At 37.4% G+C, this 16,483-nt stretch overlaps 2 protein-coding genes and 1 long non-coding RNA gene across 3 annotated transcripts; 1 reads left to right on the top strand and 2 right to left on the bottom strand.

Moving 5' to 3' along the window:
- Positions 1-379: 379 nt before the first annotated feature.
- Positions 380-4,754, bottom strand: LOC118435770. The gene is made up of 3 exons (XR_004834999.1): positions 4,664-4,754; positions 2,249-2,399; positions 380-1,230 (listed from the first exon to the last, which is right to left on the bottom strand). It is a non-coding gene; the product is annotated as an uncharacterized LOC118435770 (long non-coding RNA).
- Positions 4,755-9,020: 4,266 nt separating this feature from the next.
- On the top strand, positions 9,021-11,254 carry LOC118435718. The gene is made up of 4 exons (XM_035852113.1): positions 9,021-9,447; positions 9,508-9,719; positions 10,134-10,420; positions 10,838-11,254. Exons 1-4 carry the CDS (start codon positions 9,351-9,353, stop codon positions 11,151-11,153), a joined length of 912 nt encoding a protein of 303 aa, XP_035708006.1. The 5' UTR covers positions 9,021-9,350; the 3' UTR covers positions 11,154-11,254.
- A 559-nt stretch (positions 11,255-11,813) lies between these two features.
- On the bottom strand, positions 11,814-14,383 carry LOC110850148. The gene is made up of 3 exons (XM_022097629.2): positions 14,239-14,383; positions 13,598-13,743; positions 11,814-12,977 (listed from the first exon to the last, which is right to left on the bottom strand). Exons 2-3 carry the CDS (start codon positions 13,728-13,730, stop codon positions 12,190-12,192), a joined length of 921 nt encoding a protein of 306 aa, XP_021953321.1. The 5' UTR covers positions 13,731-13,743; positions 14,239-14,383; the 3' UTR covers positions 11,814-12,189.
- Positions 14,384-16,483: the final 2,100 nt, after the last annotated feature.

The raw sequence follows: 16,483 nt of genomic DNA, 5'->3' as shown, positions 1-16,483 counted from the left end.
AATCCGATTAAGTGAAATGAACTTGCGTGTCGAAATGGAATGGATTTGAACAAAAATTACTGAATGCGAATGAAAACCTTCAGTCAGAAATCGGGGCGACTGACTTAACATCGGTCCTTGTGACAGATAAGACAGCAGAGCACGTTCGCACGTTGTCAATAACGTGCGAAAATATATACAACGATATATGCACGTACTGACATTTTAAGTTTGCATGCACATATACGTGTTTATGTAATTTCATCAAATAACACTTTGCAACTAATCTATCAATATGCAACAAAATGCTTGCCTATATTTGTAATTTTTATTTTTTATTCATTAAAGTATTATAATAAATTTTATTTGCAGATATTCGCTAATTTGTAATTGAGCAATGCACACATATCTATGAATTGAATGTAGTAACATTAAAATTTGGTTTTTAAAAAATCAAAATTTTTTTGCGTTAAAGGAATGAACGAAATACAGCCGAAAATCCGCACAATTAACTGTATTACGAAGTGATAGCCATTTAAATAGTGTCTTCTATTTCTTCTATTTCTTACCCTTAGCATTTTTATAAAGTTGTTTAACAGTGCAGTTCACGAAATCCCGAAAAAGTGTAAGAAATCAAGCAGTAATAATTTTATGACAGTAAAACCCAGCCACCATCTAACCATGCGAGGTCAGATCCTACCACGTGTGCTGTTTCATTATCATCGCCGTCTTTCACACGTGTAATCTCACCTTCCCCCACTTCTCCCATAGGAAGATGACCTTCTTCCGCCATCGTCACACTTTCTCCCACCATCGTCACACCTTCAACCGTTTTGGTATCAAGTTTTGCCAAAATCACCCGCATCTCGTCCCTAATTTTGTCCACTTTCGTAACTAAAGAGGCCAGCACACGTTCACATTGCGAAGATTCCCCTTCCTCTGGAGATGCCTCATCTTCCTCTACGAACACTAACCGTTTCACCCTAAATTTAGCATGGTCGCCAAAGTGCCTTCTTAACGGGCAAATTTCGCTCTTCTACATTCCGATCAGATTGACATCCCTCCCTTCCTGGTTGGTCAGTTGGACAAGATGGTCCCCCACTTTTACCCTGCCGTCCCGGTCCACCACACCGCCTCGTGTGATACTCGTCACGACCAAGTTCTCGGATAAGTAAATGTCCAGTAACGGTATTCTCTTTCCCCCTTCAGACATGGCAAGGTTGATTTCTTCTTCCTCGATTTTTGCATGACCTGAATACAAATATGTACATACTTATTTAAATGTGCTACAAAAAACAGGGTTCAGCTTGTTATCACACTCGGATACATACAGATACATTAAACGTCTTATTAGATATGTATAAACATCACAGCTCATTTACCATGCAACATGCGAAACTACAGATAAGTAAATAAGTAAAAAAAAATGTGCCGTGGGTGGACTCGCAAAATATGACTTGGGAAATTGTTTAAAGTCAGAGTGTGCAAGGGCAAAAAGGCATGCCGTGCCTGAAATGCCTTTTTGCCTATTAGGCACGTGAATTTTGGGCATGCCCGATTGCCCGAAATGCCTTTTTGCCTTTTTGGTGAAATCGGGGTAATATGACAATACGATCCCATGATTTGTTAGTTGTACTCTTTTACTGTCCACCGGATTTGACCACACGTGAATCATTAAGTTCTGTTTATTAAGCCGATTTGGATAATCGTCGACACCACTAAAAAATGTATGCACATCTTGAGGTATTATTGTGCACTTTGTCATCCAACAATTGCCACTCTTGACCAATTGCCACTATATAATTTCCGCCAATTCCAACCTTCGCATTATTTATGTAGCATGTCAAACCACGAAATTACCCATAAAATAATACAACCTCAATGAAATGTAAACCAATTGTTGTCACACTTCCTTGTCCATAAGAAAATTTTTAAAATGTTTCAGGCAATACCCAATGGGAACATATGGGAAAAGGCAAAAAGGCATCAAACGGGCAAAAAGGCACGCAAAAAGGCAATTCGGCATTGAAACAGGCAAAATGGCAAAAAGGCGTGAATTTTTTCTCAAAAAGGCGCCTGTTTGCACACTCTGTTCAAAGTATGATTTCGCAAATTTCGTGAAATATAATTTGAAAATTTCGTAAACTTTACAAATTCCGTTACTACGTACATATATATGTATTCTCAATTTGCGAGACATGCGAAGTTCGGCGTGAGTATAGGGTTATTTATTTAACTAGATTTTACATGATAAGTTGTATGAAAATACCTGGGCTTTTGGGGACCTCATGTTCCTGCTGAGTTTTTGGACTTAGTTGGTTTATTTGTTGAATAGCGACATTCAGAAAGTAGCAAACCAAAAACCACACAAAAGATGCTATAACAAGGAAAGCTCCATCGTCGGGCATCTTGCGAAGATTCTAAAATGCATAAATAATTTTGTATGTAGCAACTGTACAATTAAAGTAATTAAAATTCACGAAGGTGGTGCATACATATGTACATTCTCAAGAAACGTTTAGATTTGCATGCAACGTATTATCCTTTTTAACCGAACTGTTACATTTTTTGAAGATGGGGCCATATTTATGTACATATAGCACCTTTACTCTCAACTCAAGAAGTTCACGTTCTACATATGCTTGAGTATTACATATGTATGTATGTAAATGTGTACGTTATAATGAGGGTATTCGTTCCTTCTTCGTATCCTTAGTATAGTAAAATAGGCTAAAAAAGCAAAGGCAAGCTTCGTAAAAATCGTAAGCTTACAATGCGATGGTGTGAAGTGTTACCCTCCGATTTGGTTGAACTTTTGAAATTATATGGTCCATGCCAATCTAACCAATGTTTCTTTAGGCAGTTTGTGCGATGGTCAAAATTTGCCAAAATATTTGAGGGCAAAGTTAAAAAACGGGCCATTTTTACCAGGCGGACCCCACTTCCCGTAAAATACATAGGCAAACCCCACTTCCTTTCTCTTACCGTGCTAAAAATAGCACATTTTTCAACCGTAATCCAAATATTTTGGCAAATTCTGCCTATCGCACAAACTGCCTCAAGAAACGTTGGTTGAATTGGCATGGACCACATAATTTCAAAATTTCAACCAAATCGGAGGGTTACACTTCACACCATAGTATTGTTAGTAACGTGACTTTTGACAACCATTTGCGACAAATTTGACTCTTTGTGACAAATCTTACAACGCAGTAGGGTTGCCGCGGGTAGCGAAACCGCTACCCGTTACCCGACCCGCTACCCGCAGCACAACTACCCGTACCCGCACGGGTACCCGTGCGGTTACCCGTTACCCGCTACCCGTTATGAGAATTAATTTAAACACTAACCAACTTTCAGAATTAATTAAATTTAACGAATTATTTGCTAATTTGGGATGTTCAGTAGTTTGAGATAATGCTGTGCAGGTTACGAATGCCATAATTTCCTAGATATCATTAGATGATTCTCAAACCAGACTTTTTGGCTTACAATGCAACCTTTTTCAAGCTATGCCAGGATTTCTTAGCAAATTATATAAAAAAATTAAGCCAAAACTTATGAATTATCACTGATCTTTCCGTTACATTCCCTTTAAAGAAAACTATGGGGGGGGGAGAGTTCAAAGTCCACCATCAACCATGGTCTTCGTCCAGTGGAGGCAAAAGATGCAGATCATTTACTTAAAAATTGAACTTTGGCTCCAATGTTTTTCTTTAAAGTGGACATTCAACGGAAAGTATCACACGATTCCAAACTTTTGGCTTTACTTTCTGATATTCTCGCTAGACAATCTTCGTGTATACCTTGAGAAAAGGTTAAATTTTTAGTTTGATTTTTTAAACTTTGATTTCAATGAAGTTTTCAATAAAAAATTGTCTACGAATAAAATTTTTGCTTTCAGTCGGATTGAGGTTTTCACCTTCAAAGCACAAATTAAAATCTCGTCAGTATAACATAAATAGACACTAATACAGGACAAATTATTATTGATATTTTAGGTTAATTATGCTTGAGAAACAATAATTTCTCTGCATTTTCGGGATGTGATAAGCATTTGAGGCTGCCGTAGGCTTCTGTGACCTCCGAATAAACACGCTCGCTATAAACGCCAGTTGCTGGCAAATGGCAAATAGCAAATTTTGAAATGGATAAATAATAAATTGTCACTTTTATAGGTAAATGGACTAAGTTGCTGCTAACTTTCTTTGTGAACTGATTTATGTCGAAAATTAAATAAAAACTGAACTACCCGTTACCCGTGCGGGTAGTTCTTGCTACCCGCAGATAACGGGTCCCCGCAAGAATCGTGCGGGTATGCGGGTAACGGGTACCCGACCCGTTACCCGCGGCAACCCTACAACGCAGACAAAATCTCGTAACTGTCGCAATGTATTTTACGATACGAAGAAATACATAATGAATATGTACCCTCATTATAATTTGATACTAAGCAAGTTGTAATTAAAATGAACCCCATAACATACGACAACTCGTATGCACAATTTGAAACAACGTAAGCCCATTTACAGTAGCTGAATATTTAAAAAAAAGTTGCTTAAAAAGTAAGGAAATTTGGTAAAAATTAGTGGTAAAAATTAATTTAAATAAATATGTATGACATGATTACTTACTATTTGAAAATCTGATTTGTTATATGGAAAATAGTTGAAGAAAATTGTACCTTTTTAAACAACGTTTTCCTTTTAAATTTCTAGTTTGATGTGCACAATAGAATACAAGGGCTTGCAAAAGTACGTGTGCAAAGGGCAGGGGTAGTGAAGTAAATGGATGGAATTTAAATATTTGGTGTAAACGACCCCATGACTATTTTTGGAAATGATGGCATTGGAAGAAAGGTTCATTATTTCAAAGAGACAGACAAAGGGACTGAAAACTAGAATTTGTCCATGTTGCAAACTAATAAGGGTGAATTCAGGGTACCACGAAAAATAAATAGGTATGTATGTATCGTTATGAATATACAGTCAATGGAAAAAGTATTGGCAACACCCACGCAAGCTAAATAAAATTGGTTATAACTTTGGCATGCGTTATCAAATTAGCGTGAAACTTTGAACACATTTGATAAATCTAATGTAGTGTTCGATTATAATCGTGTTTCCGATTTAAACCTAGTAAACATAACGCAATCCAAATTTTGACCCTAACTAGTCAGGTACGAACCTGCAAAAAGTATTGGCAACATGTGGCTAAATTAGTTACTAGACACAATTTTCTTAACCATCTTCCACATTTCGTTACGGTAAGGTAATTAAGTGACAAAATATAACGTTAGCGACATTTTAAGTCTACAGTTGTGTTGTCTGGAGCCAAAATGGCGGCACTAAACCAGCTGTATTTGGCGCGGCGAGAAATATTCATGCCTCTTCCATATAAATGCTTTGTTATCAAAAAATCAAAGAGAAAACATACTTTTCCATATTCACTATTGAAAACGTAGCAAAGAAATATAAAATGACGATCTCAGTTTCTACTTTTCGACGATGCGGAGGAAAAAGGTCACCTACGCCCAAAATCTACTGATGAATCAAGCAACAAATCACTCGAGATCGGAAGATTTTAGCCCCCAAATCCATGTTGAATTGCAGTACTAACTGTGGGCAAACATATCATTCAATTTGGTGTTCACTAAAAAATTATGCCTTGGGGTTTCAGGCTCCAGTAGCCCGACCGACGAGAGAGTCCCCAAAGCGAACCACCTCAATAAATTGGGATGGGCTAAATATAAGCCTCAATTGACTTCCAATGAATGAAATAAAATCTACTGGTACGACATAGGCATATTTTACTTATTCGGAGCTCATTAATTGGTTCAAGTCTGGCGGATGCCATAAAAGGCTCAGAAATACGAAAACGTTCGTATGGCAGTTTAACACATAGGAGGATCGATTATGGTTTGGGGTTAAATGACTAGGTGGCGGCGTGTTTACCTGGTCATTATCGATAAAATCATGACCAGGGAGGTCTAATTAATCATTCCAAACGATAATTTGAAATTATTTGATAAAAACCTGATCTGGGGAGGAATTTTATATTCCAAAAATGCAGTGACCCAAAACAGCTACCCCAATTAAGGATGCAAGTTTTTGGAGACCGAAAAGGTTAAGCTTCTTTCGTTGGCTGCAAAGTCTCCTGATGTCATTCTGATTATTTGGGCTGCGAAAAGAGAGACCGGTGGGAAACCACTCGATGAAAAACGAGCTTGTCAAAAGTTCGAAACAAGTGTGGCCAACCATATAAAAAAACGTTATAAAGAACCTTGTCGAATCAATTCAACGGCCTATTTATGCTCTTATTGCGTCGAGGGGAGGTGCCGCGTAACATTAGAAGCAGTGTGACGTAATAAAATTGGCGATTCTTTGATTTATGATTTTATAAGTTATAGGGTGCCAATACTTTTTGCGGGTTAATTTTACATATTTTCCAACAAATTATTTAAAAACTGTGTTTATCCAATTTTAATCAATAAAACATGATTATAATCGAAAACTACATTAGATTTGCTAATTGCGTACAAATTTTCATGCTAATTTGATAATGCATGCCAAAGTTATAGCCAATTTTATTTAGCTTGTGTGGGTGTTGCCAATACTTGTTCCATTGACTGTATGCATGCATTAGAATGCCGACTACACTTTTTAATGGTGCCCAGAACTTAAGTCTATACTCACAAAAAATTTTCCTTGTGACCCAAGGTATGAACGTATCTGCATATTTCTATGTATATACATATATGTATATAGGTATATATGTATGCAAGGGCAGATAGGAAAATACAATAACGAAAACGATACGTCGAATTTAAGTACACCGTGTCAGTATTTGTGTATAGTTTCTCGTACAATACGTATGTAATGACCAACACGATTGTACATATTCCAGTTTTTGAACGTGTTTCACTATCAGATGCACATGCATATGTACATCAATTCGAAAATCATTATCTTTTAAGTGAAATGATGCTAGCAATTCGAAGGAGGAAGCCTAAAAATGGCTGAAAGTTAGTATTGTTCAGAATATCGTATTCACCTACGTCTGGTATGTGAATAACCCAAAATTAAAGTTTTAAAACTCGATAAGAGACACGAGGCCACTGTGCATCAAATTTATACTTACATAACTGCGTACTGATGCTAGTTAATTTCCATCACTCCTTTGTTTCGACGTAAACCCCATATGTCTATATTTTTATGCGAATTTTGACACGTGTCGGGATCTTCAAACTGTGCTATTTCTTCTAAATGCTTAATAATAAAGCGTGTTCAGCTAATAATTATGTATTCCATACAAGGTTTTGCCTGCATTCATTTTACGTGTCGTTGTCAATGGCAACTTACAATCGCAACACATTTATGGAATCGTAAATCAATGACTTATTCCAGTGTCAATATTGACACACGATTAGTACTCGAGTATGTGTTGAAGTACTTTTTCTGAGCAAATATGCCTCAGCCAGTCTTAATACGTATTTTTTCATTAAATTGCCACCAATTCATTCACATGTGCAGAAATATTCACATGTTTTCAATAATCCACTTCAGTACTGACCAGCAACCTTTCACGACAAGAGAACATGACAAGAGCTCCAGCCAAATTGCGTACAAGTTCAGAGGGTAACTCCATATCGGGCGAAACAATTCGAGTCGTTGGTTTGGTAAGTTACTGTACACCACAAACTCTGCGCCCGTGAGAAACAGGTAGGGTCAAAGCAAAAAATGTCTGCGGGGTACGACGTAAAAAATCGAAACGTTTCCTGAATTTATTTAGAACACATCAAAGGACAATTTTTTCCCTGTAAAATTTTTGGATATCTCACCTTTGACCAGTTATTATCGGTAAGAGAGGTCAGATATTGAAAAAGGAACAAAAAAGATTTCTAAATTCTGGCAAAGTTTCAATTTTTTAGGTGGTACCCTACAGACCCTGTTTTTTATTCAACCCTTTGTGTTTCCCGTGGGCACAGAGTTTGTGCCTCACAGTACTAAATAAACCATGTAGAATTTTAGTTGATTTAATTTTGCGTGAAGTTTATTTACAAATTTTTGTCAATTTGGACATGCATAAATACATATTTAGATAAATATTTACTCTTATCTATTTACAGGATGACCCAAACTACTCGGATCAACTTACATTGGTCACCTTGCCGGATGGAAGTGTCGAATTTACTTCAGGATTTTCCCACGATGTCCTCCACCTCTTGGAATATGCGCTTAATTTTTCGTAATTTATTGTTCCTTACAAAATTATCACTTTTCATTATTCACTCGGAAGTTTTTTAGCCAAGGAGACTATGCATATTTTTACATTTGTGCATAAAGTTACGAGTGCAAATTAGCCTGCAAATCTTGTACAAATCCCCTGTTACTTTGCGTACGCTTAATGTACACTTAAATGATTACATATTATATATGTAGATACATACATGTATATACGGCAGAATTTTTGTTACATACCTTCCTTAAGATAACAGCATGCTAAACTAGCAGCAAATAAATTGATATATATCCATTGGTAATTATGTAATGTTGCGCTTTACATAAGTGACAATTATGTCACTTATGTGCAATTGTGCCACTTATGTAATTTCAATTATGTAAAACAATAGTTATACAACATATGTACTTATGTATGTATGTAACTATATACTTACAATTAGTAGTTATTCAAACAGACTTCTGAAATTTGGCTGACCACCATTGTAAATTTATGCATGTGAAAGTTTTTTTTATTTCGTAAAATACATAGGTATTTTTAATAGAGGAAAATTCACGCATTCATTGGTACATATCTTTGTAAAATCCATAAGTTATCCATGCCATTCACCTAAGTAAATTTAAAGATTTGTAAGCTAATGTTCCTTAGAAATATTCGGAATATTTTTAAAAGTTTACAGAGTTTGCGAATTTTCCCATGTTACTAAGGCCTCGGTGAATTTTCCTACTAATATTTTACCCAGTTACAAACATTGGAGTGAATTATCCCGAATATTTTGCAGTCATAACTGAATCCACATTTCACCATTTTTTCTTAGCCACATTGCCCTCCGAGGCGAAGGATGGCCTGACCGTCTCCCCAACGGAACTTGGACTGGTCTAGCGGGTCAAGTGGCTCATCACGAGGCTGACTTTTCCATCACAATTACTGCATTTGTGGACATCAGAGTCGCAGATTTTTTCTTTCTTACCCCAGTAACGCTGGGCAGCCTGGTCGCATCGTTTCGGCAGCCGCCAAGCTATTCTGACACTAATCTCTTGACTTCCTCACTTCACCCCGAATTGTGGATTGCGCTATTAGTTTTAGCCATTTGCGTTTTTCTATTGGTCAAGATTACCGCATGGATTGGGATGAAGTATAGTGAATTGGATAGCTATGGCGGGGACCATGATTTTAAACATGGTGACGAAGCCGGGTACTGGGTTTTGGTGACGTTCTGCCAACGAAGTTAGTCCAAATTGGAGGGAATTGGAGACAATTTGTAAATATTGTTTATTTATTTAACAGATTTCGTTGGAAGCCCGAATGCCACGCCGCTCAGAGTTATTTACATTTCGTTAACACTTACCTCCATCGTGGCATATACGGCGTTATCAGCTACGCTAATGTCAACCCTATCAATAGAAGTGGATCCTATTAAATCGTTTGCGGAATTGGTGGCGAGCAAAATTGAAGTTTATGGGGACGAATCGGCCTCTTTTACTCACAAATTTGTGCAGGTAGTGAATAATACAAAAAATATCGCTAAAAGTGCATGCTTGATTACGTAAATATTTATGGACACGATGACATTTCAACTGTCCCATTGGATGGTACATTCATTCCCATTTGGTCAACCAATTTCTCGGACATTCAATTCGGCATATAAATAAATAAACAAATGTCTCAGGTGCGAGTAACAATTAGCAAGAAACTATATATGTATATAGTTCACCGGCATAGTTCATTGGGTGCGTTGCTAGATGTCGGACATTTCTTCCAATTTTTCGCAGTTTTTTGTACCTTGCAGTTCTTGCGTTGCAGAGCAAGAAATGTAGCAAACCCAAGAAAGACACAAAGCACTGTAAAAAACCACAAGTGTTTGAGTCAATTTCCCCCAATATAAAATTATGTCTCATGTATGTCTGAAACAGGACATTGTCGACCGCCGCCGCCAAAGTAAAGGATACGCCGAAAACACCGGGGGCAACCTGAGTTCGTCCCGATTCCTCGACTTGAACACCGGCTTACAGAGGACGTTGTCCGAACCCGCGGCATACGTAACGTTTGACGGCGCACCAATCGTCAATTACCGCGCGATGGGGCTAAGTGATGATTTCGTATGCAATAAAATTCGCGTCATCAAAATTCCTGGGAGTACTATTTCAGCCGGGATGTTTGTTCGGAAAGGATCCATTTTGCGGGAGATTTTTAATCCATGGTACATACACAATCACACTTAATGAGCGTACTCATGATAGCGTCTAATTTCGCATCGTAAATCACTGAGCAAACATGCGAAGCGCAAAAAATTTGTGACGTTACGGAATTCGCAAATTTCGCAAATCTGAAAAAACGGTTCTGCTAACCTATTTTAATTTGGCTTCCATGGATTATTTGCAAGTTCTACGGCACTTACAGACTTTTACAGAGAGGTTGAGTTTGCGAAATAAAAACATGCCCAAATTTGCAAAAAAAATCCTATGGTTGCCTAGAAAATGTTGTGTGAAATCTCACAAATTTTTACAACTTGCCAAATTATGTTGCTATACTCAATTGCGAGAGATGTGAACGTTGACGTGAGTACAGTAAATACTAATTTTTTTTTCAATTCGACCTTATTTTTCCCACCAAGCAGGATTGTCACCTTTTACGAGTACGGATTCATAAAAAGGCTTGAGAAAAAATGGTCGTCCACGGCGGAGAGAAAATGTCCCAAAAAATTTAAACAGCACTCCACCCAAGCCATGGACATTGGCGATGTGCACACCCCAATTTCCGTGTTACTCGGTGGCTTCGTATTTTCCATGGTTTTGTTGGCAATAGAGTTTAATTATAATTTGCTTCCGCTTGGGAGGGACGTTCGTCGTGTGTCGAGGGAGTGGAGCAGCTTTTTAAAAACTTTCATTAGCAAGGAGAATGGGTTTAAGAGTCGAGTTCAACGTGACTTTTAATCCGCGAGTGTTAGAATTGCTAGGTTATTCTTACAAGTTAATATTGTTATACGAACGAGTCAATAAATCTGATCAGCAGAAGTGACGATGTGTAGTTGGCCAAAAATGAATGTGAATATGAAATGTCTATCGTGAAGGTCTCAAATATTGGCAGACTGTTGTCTTACATATTTTGGCAGAACATAGCTTCCATAGATAAATACTTCATTGGGATATTTATAACCCAATTTTTAGAAATATGAACTGGTGGGCGTTTATCCATTTACATATGGAAATAATTTATATAGGATTTCATATTGTTGATTTATGTACATATTTAGTAACAAGTGTAATAATAAAAACTGGCAAAATTAAAGTAAATAAACAAACTGTTGTACACATATAACTTATGAAGGAAAAAATGTCTGAAAAAGTGTTTTTGATTATTATTCTGAGAATTTTGATATATGACGACTAAAAATGTTCACAATGTTTACGGACCATATAATGAAATAAATGTACCAAATAAGTATGTAATCCAAAATAAGTGATAATGGTATTGGCATTGTTTACCATTAGACAACATTAGCCAAAATATGCGGTTTATAGATGAATGATGATGACAAGTTTAATTTTTTAGTCAACTGTGAAAATTCAATTTTGATATGTATTTGACCAACATTTGAATAGTATCCACTTATTTATTTTCCATAATACACACAAGAATAAATAATGAAAACAACCATATGTATGACAACTCTGAAATGTTTCAAACTTACAAAAATACTAGGGAGGGATAAGCAAATCCATGCATATTTTCTTTGTAAACATTGAGTCAAATTTAGGTCTAAATTTAACTCCTCATACATATGTAATTTCGAATAGTTCATTATTTCTACTCGAATATTTTGCTTAACAATTAAATTAAATACGATGCTTCCTACTAAGATTAATATTTGCGAAATATGCGCTGAAATATTATTGATAATTCTACAACTGCATACATGCATACGTATGTAAATAGCTAGATATTTGTGGTTTCTGTGAGAACCACTATTTACTCGTCGCACGTGATGATATCCCATAGCTCACTCAGCTCAGAGTCGGAATCGTGATGGATTTCTTGAAGATCCTCAGGCTGATCAAGGGTCACATCCTCCCCTTCCTCTTTACAGACCTCATACGCTTCCTCCTTCTCCGCCTCACAGGCCTTAAGGACCTCACTGTCCCCCTCCAACCCCGAGGACACATTATCGCTCTCAGATTTAGGGGTCAAGTCATTATGATTCGATTCAGAGGTCAGGTCAGTATCATTCAATTCAGGGGTCACGTCAGAATCATCTGATTCAGAGGTCAGGTCAGTATCATCCGAATTCGATTCAGAGGTCAAGTCAGTATAATCCGATTCAATGGTAGCATCATCCTGTTTCTCGCTTTGTTCCCTTACTTTCTTACCAAGGTCCGCCTTATTTTCGCGTTTACCCTTCGACATGATCTCCACCGTCACGCCGTCGGCTGCCTTGATGTACGTTTCCACTCGATCCCTTGGCGCCTCCTTGGTTACCAACCGTCTCACCAGAAACTTGACCCTTCTCCCCGCCTTCATTATATTGACGGCCATCCATTTCTCCATTCCGATCAGGTTGACGTCCTTCCCCGCTGGTGTGGTCACTTGGATAATGCGGTCTCCGATTTTCAACCGGCCGTCCCGCTCCGCCACGCCGGGATGGAGGCGCGTCACGATAAGGTCGTCAGATAGGGAGATAGCGAGACCCAGTCGCGTGGTCCACCTACTTCCAGGGGATCTGAGCAGCTCGATTTGTTCCTCTTGGATGATTGAGCGGCCTGAATAATATGGTTAAGTTTAGTTTAGCGGGCACACTTAAAAATAATGTTACCCGTTTTGAAAGTAAATGCACGCTAAATAAATTTAACTAAATTTAGAGTAATGTTAAGTTGGCTAAGAATAAGGTTACTATGGAATTAGTATGTAGAAGTATGTAGTTTACTAAATATACAAGTGCGTGTGTAAGTGCAAACGTGGTTGCCGGGGGATGAAAACATGAAACCGTGAGGAACCTTTGCGGTTTGGGGACCTTTTTTGGCCATAGTTTTCCGGGATTTTCTTTTCCCAAGTTTCCCCGGACAAAGACACAAATCGAAGAATTTAGGATGTCCTCTCCATTCACATAAAGTTGAACTTTTACAGAAATTGAGAATTCTGTCTGAGAAACTACGGCACTGTCAGTCTCCAAGTCTCAGCATAATTTAAGGGTATTTAAGACTCACAGTGTCGTAGTTTTGCAGTATTCTCAATTTCTGTAAAAGTTCAAGTGTGTGCGAATAGAGAGTAATTATTTTTTCCATAAAGTACCGTTATTTTCAAGAGTATGTGAATAAAGTATAAATTAATTGAACTCAATGGTTTCTATGTAAATGTTTAAGTCAATGTTAAGTATGTTTACCTGCTTTTGAAATGAAAACACCCTTATTTTTCTTCTTTTTGCCGTCTTTTGAAATTTGCCAGATTAACCAGCACCCCCAAAGGATAAGAGTAAAATACGTCGCGACCACGAAAATTAGACCCAAAATGTCCATTCTATTAGAAGTTCTGAAATAATTTAAAACACGGAAATTATGAAATAACGCTGAATTATGTACAAGATATTTACATAATCACGAAGCTACACTCTTAGTTAGAAATTTCGTGTAGTCAGGCAAGGACTGATTTCTCGGTATTAAAGTTTCCACCACTTGGTCTTGGTATCAAAATTATACGGGTCCGTAAAAATGTGCTACCTTTATGGTGATGCTTTAATACCGAGCTATTTTATTCATTACTTATCAATGCCACGTTGACAGAGTCATAAATGAAATTCACTTGGCATTATGTTAATACTGGATTTCTAAGAGTGTACATACTTATTCTGTAATTGTAGATTTATATCTGACCAAAATTCTACACTTAAATATAAAAATCTTTGTTTAATCTTTAATAACTCCATAATGACACGAAATTGGATACTCAATTATGCAAAATTAAGGTGATTTGATTATCAAAATAGGACACAATTGATAACATGTTTAATATTAAAGTAATTTTTACCTTCGAATTGTTTCAGATAAGTCAAAACTTGTAAAGTTCACAGATTCGTATAGCCTTGAAAATTTTTTCTTTGTCGCGGAGCACAAGCAGCGGAAGGGGGCTTGTGCAATGGGTCAGGGTCGAACAGTGACTGGAACCAAAGTGATTGAAGGACACTAGGTTAAATAAAGGGACGTGAAGTATATGTTGGAAAAGGTAGCCTGCAATGAAGGGCCCCGTAGGGTGAAGCATTTAGCATGTATTTTCATGCATACTTAAATAGATTAGAAAGCGGCGATCTCTTTGTTCTGGGTTGTAGAGTGAGGTTGATATGTACCTTCAGCCGATAAGGGACCTTGCATAATGGGTGTGAAATCTGAAATTTTAGGAAAATTTTCCACTACGCATTCGGACCATGCATGTAAATAAATATATACATGTATGTAGGGTTGCCCCGGGTAGTGACACTACCCGGTACCCGGCTACCCGGAACTCGGCCTAAAATTTCGCCGGGTACCCGGCTACCCGGTAATCTTTATATATAAAAAATAACGGGAATTATTCTACTTTTCTGTAGAATTTGCAACAATTTTACAAGTTTTAAAAAATTGCAAGTTAAAAACATGCAGGACAGACTACATTTATCCCGAATAAGGGACAAAGTCCCATTCTAAATTTGTGTCCGAGTTGACCGGACCATCACCCCTTGTGGAGTGGCTGGTCGAATTTTTTGAAAATATTTCCTGGTATGTACTTGCCACCCAATTTTTAATGTTTTTACTAATCCTTCTCCTTGACTGAAACTGCCAGGACACGTGAGGTTAGCGTCTTTAAAATCTTGGACTTGTCAAGTTATATCCGTTAAGCATAAGTAATTTTTGACCTCCATATCCAACTTAATATAAAAGTAATATTTGCAAAAAAAACTCTCTATGGGCCATAAATAGATGAAAAAATTATGTGGGACATACATAAAGCGTACATACTCACGACTATGTCTTATTTATCATTGCCACTAATTTAGCAAACTTGTGAAGCTCAAAAAATTTGCGCAAAGTATCCCTTCGAAAGTCTCGCAGCTTTATTAAAGATGCCTATTTTGATCTAGTTTTCATGGATTTTTGCGTGTCTCTCGCTGATAATCGGGAGGAACAGTTTGAGAAATTATAACGTACGCAATTGCTGGATAAATTTGCAAAACCAATTGTTTTCTAGCAAAAGTTTTGAGTAATGTCTCAAGTTTCGCAAAACACCGCAAGTTATATTGTGATGCTTCATGTGCGAGATATGCAAGGGTTGACGTGAGTGCATTTTAAAATCTGGATAATAATTTCCACCTAAGAATTGGCCTAGGTTTTACGCATTCTTTCAAAATATAGTGTTTTATGCCAAGCACAAAAATGAAATCCATCGTATTCTAAATTTTTTACAAGTTTTACAAAGAAATTGAACATTTAAATTACCCGGCCGGGTAGACCGGGTAGTTAAGTGTACCCGGCCGGGTACCGGGTATCCCAAAACAGGCCGGGTATGCCGGGTACCGGGTAACTACCCTTTACCCGGGGCAACCCTACATGTATGTAAATACGTAAATACATAGTCTTACCATAAGAAGTGATAGTAGAGCGTAGTTTTTGAACGGGTCAACATAAAATTAAAAGGTCAGTTGTGGTTTGTGCATACATTCAGTGCCTATCATTGGTGTTGACCGCTTTTACTTGACATCACTAGGTCAAAAGTAGGAGAAGCTTAGCTACACGCGCGCGGCAATAATTTTTCACTTTTTGCACGAGAAAAAAATGCACGATGTTTGTTGCAGTGTAGCAGTCTAAGTAAGTACAACTACGATCTGGACGCCCAAACTATTAAAGTAATCCTAGAGACAGTGTCTATCTTTGGTATAAAGGTTTCAGTGGTCCAAGGTCAAGGAGGACAACAGTGATGTCCGAAGCTTTGAACGCCAGAATAGCACAAAATCTCCGTCTGACACCGAATAGTTTCGCCATAGAAATGACCTTTCAACTTTAGAGATCAGATTAGCACTGAAAAGTGACCCTAAGATGAAGGTCTTTTAGATTAGAAAGCGTCACATGCTACAGATTTCCCAAGCCTAAGCAAGGGTTAAAAAATCGACCTCTCTCCCCAAACGGTACGGTGAAAAAACCAAAAAAACTAACCGTTTACCGATGATAATTTCTTTAGGACAGAAACATATTTCAACAAAAAACTAACACATTTTATGTCAAATATGCTAAGGGTTAGCTGA

The sequence above is a fragment of the Folsomia candida genome, unplaced genomic scaffold (assembly GCF_002217175.1).
Source record: "Folsomia candida strain VU population unplaced genomic scaffold, ASM221717v1 Fcan01_Sc005, whole genome shotgun sequence".
NCBI lineage: Eukaryota > Metazoa > Arthropoda > Collembola > Entomobryomorpha > Isotomidae > Folsomia > Folsomia candida.
This window is presented reverse-complemented; position numbering and strand designations above follow the sequence as displayed.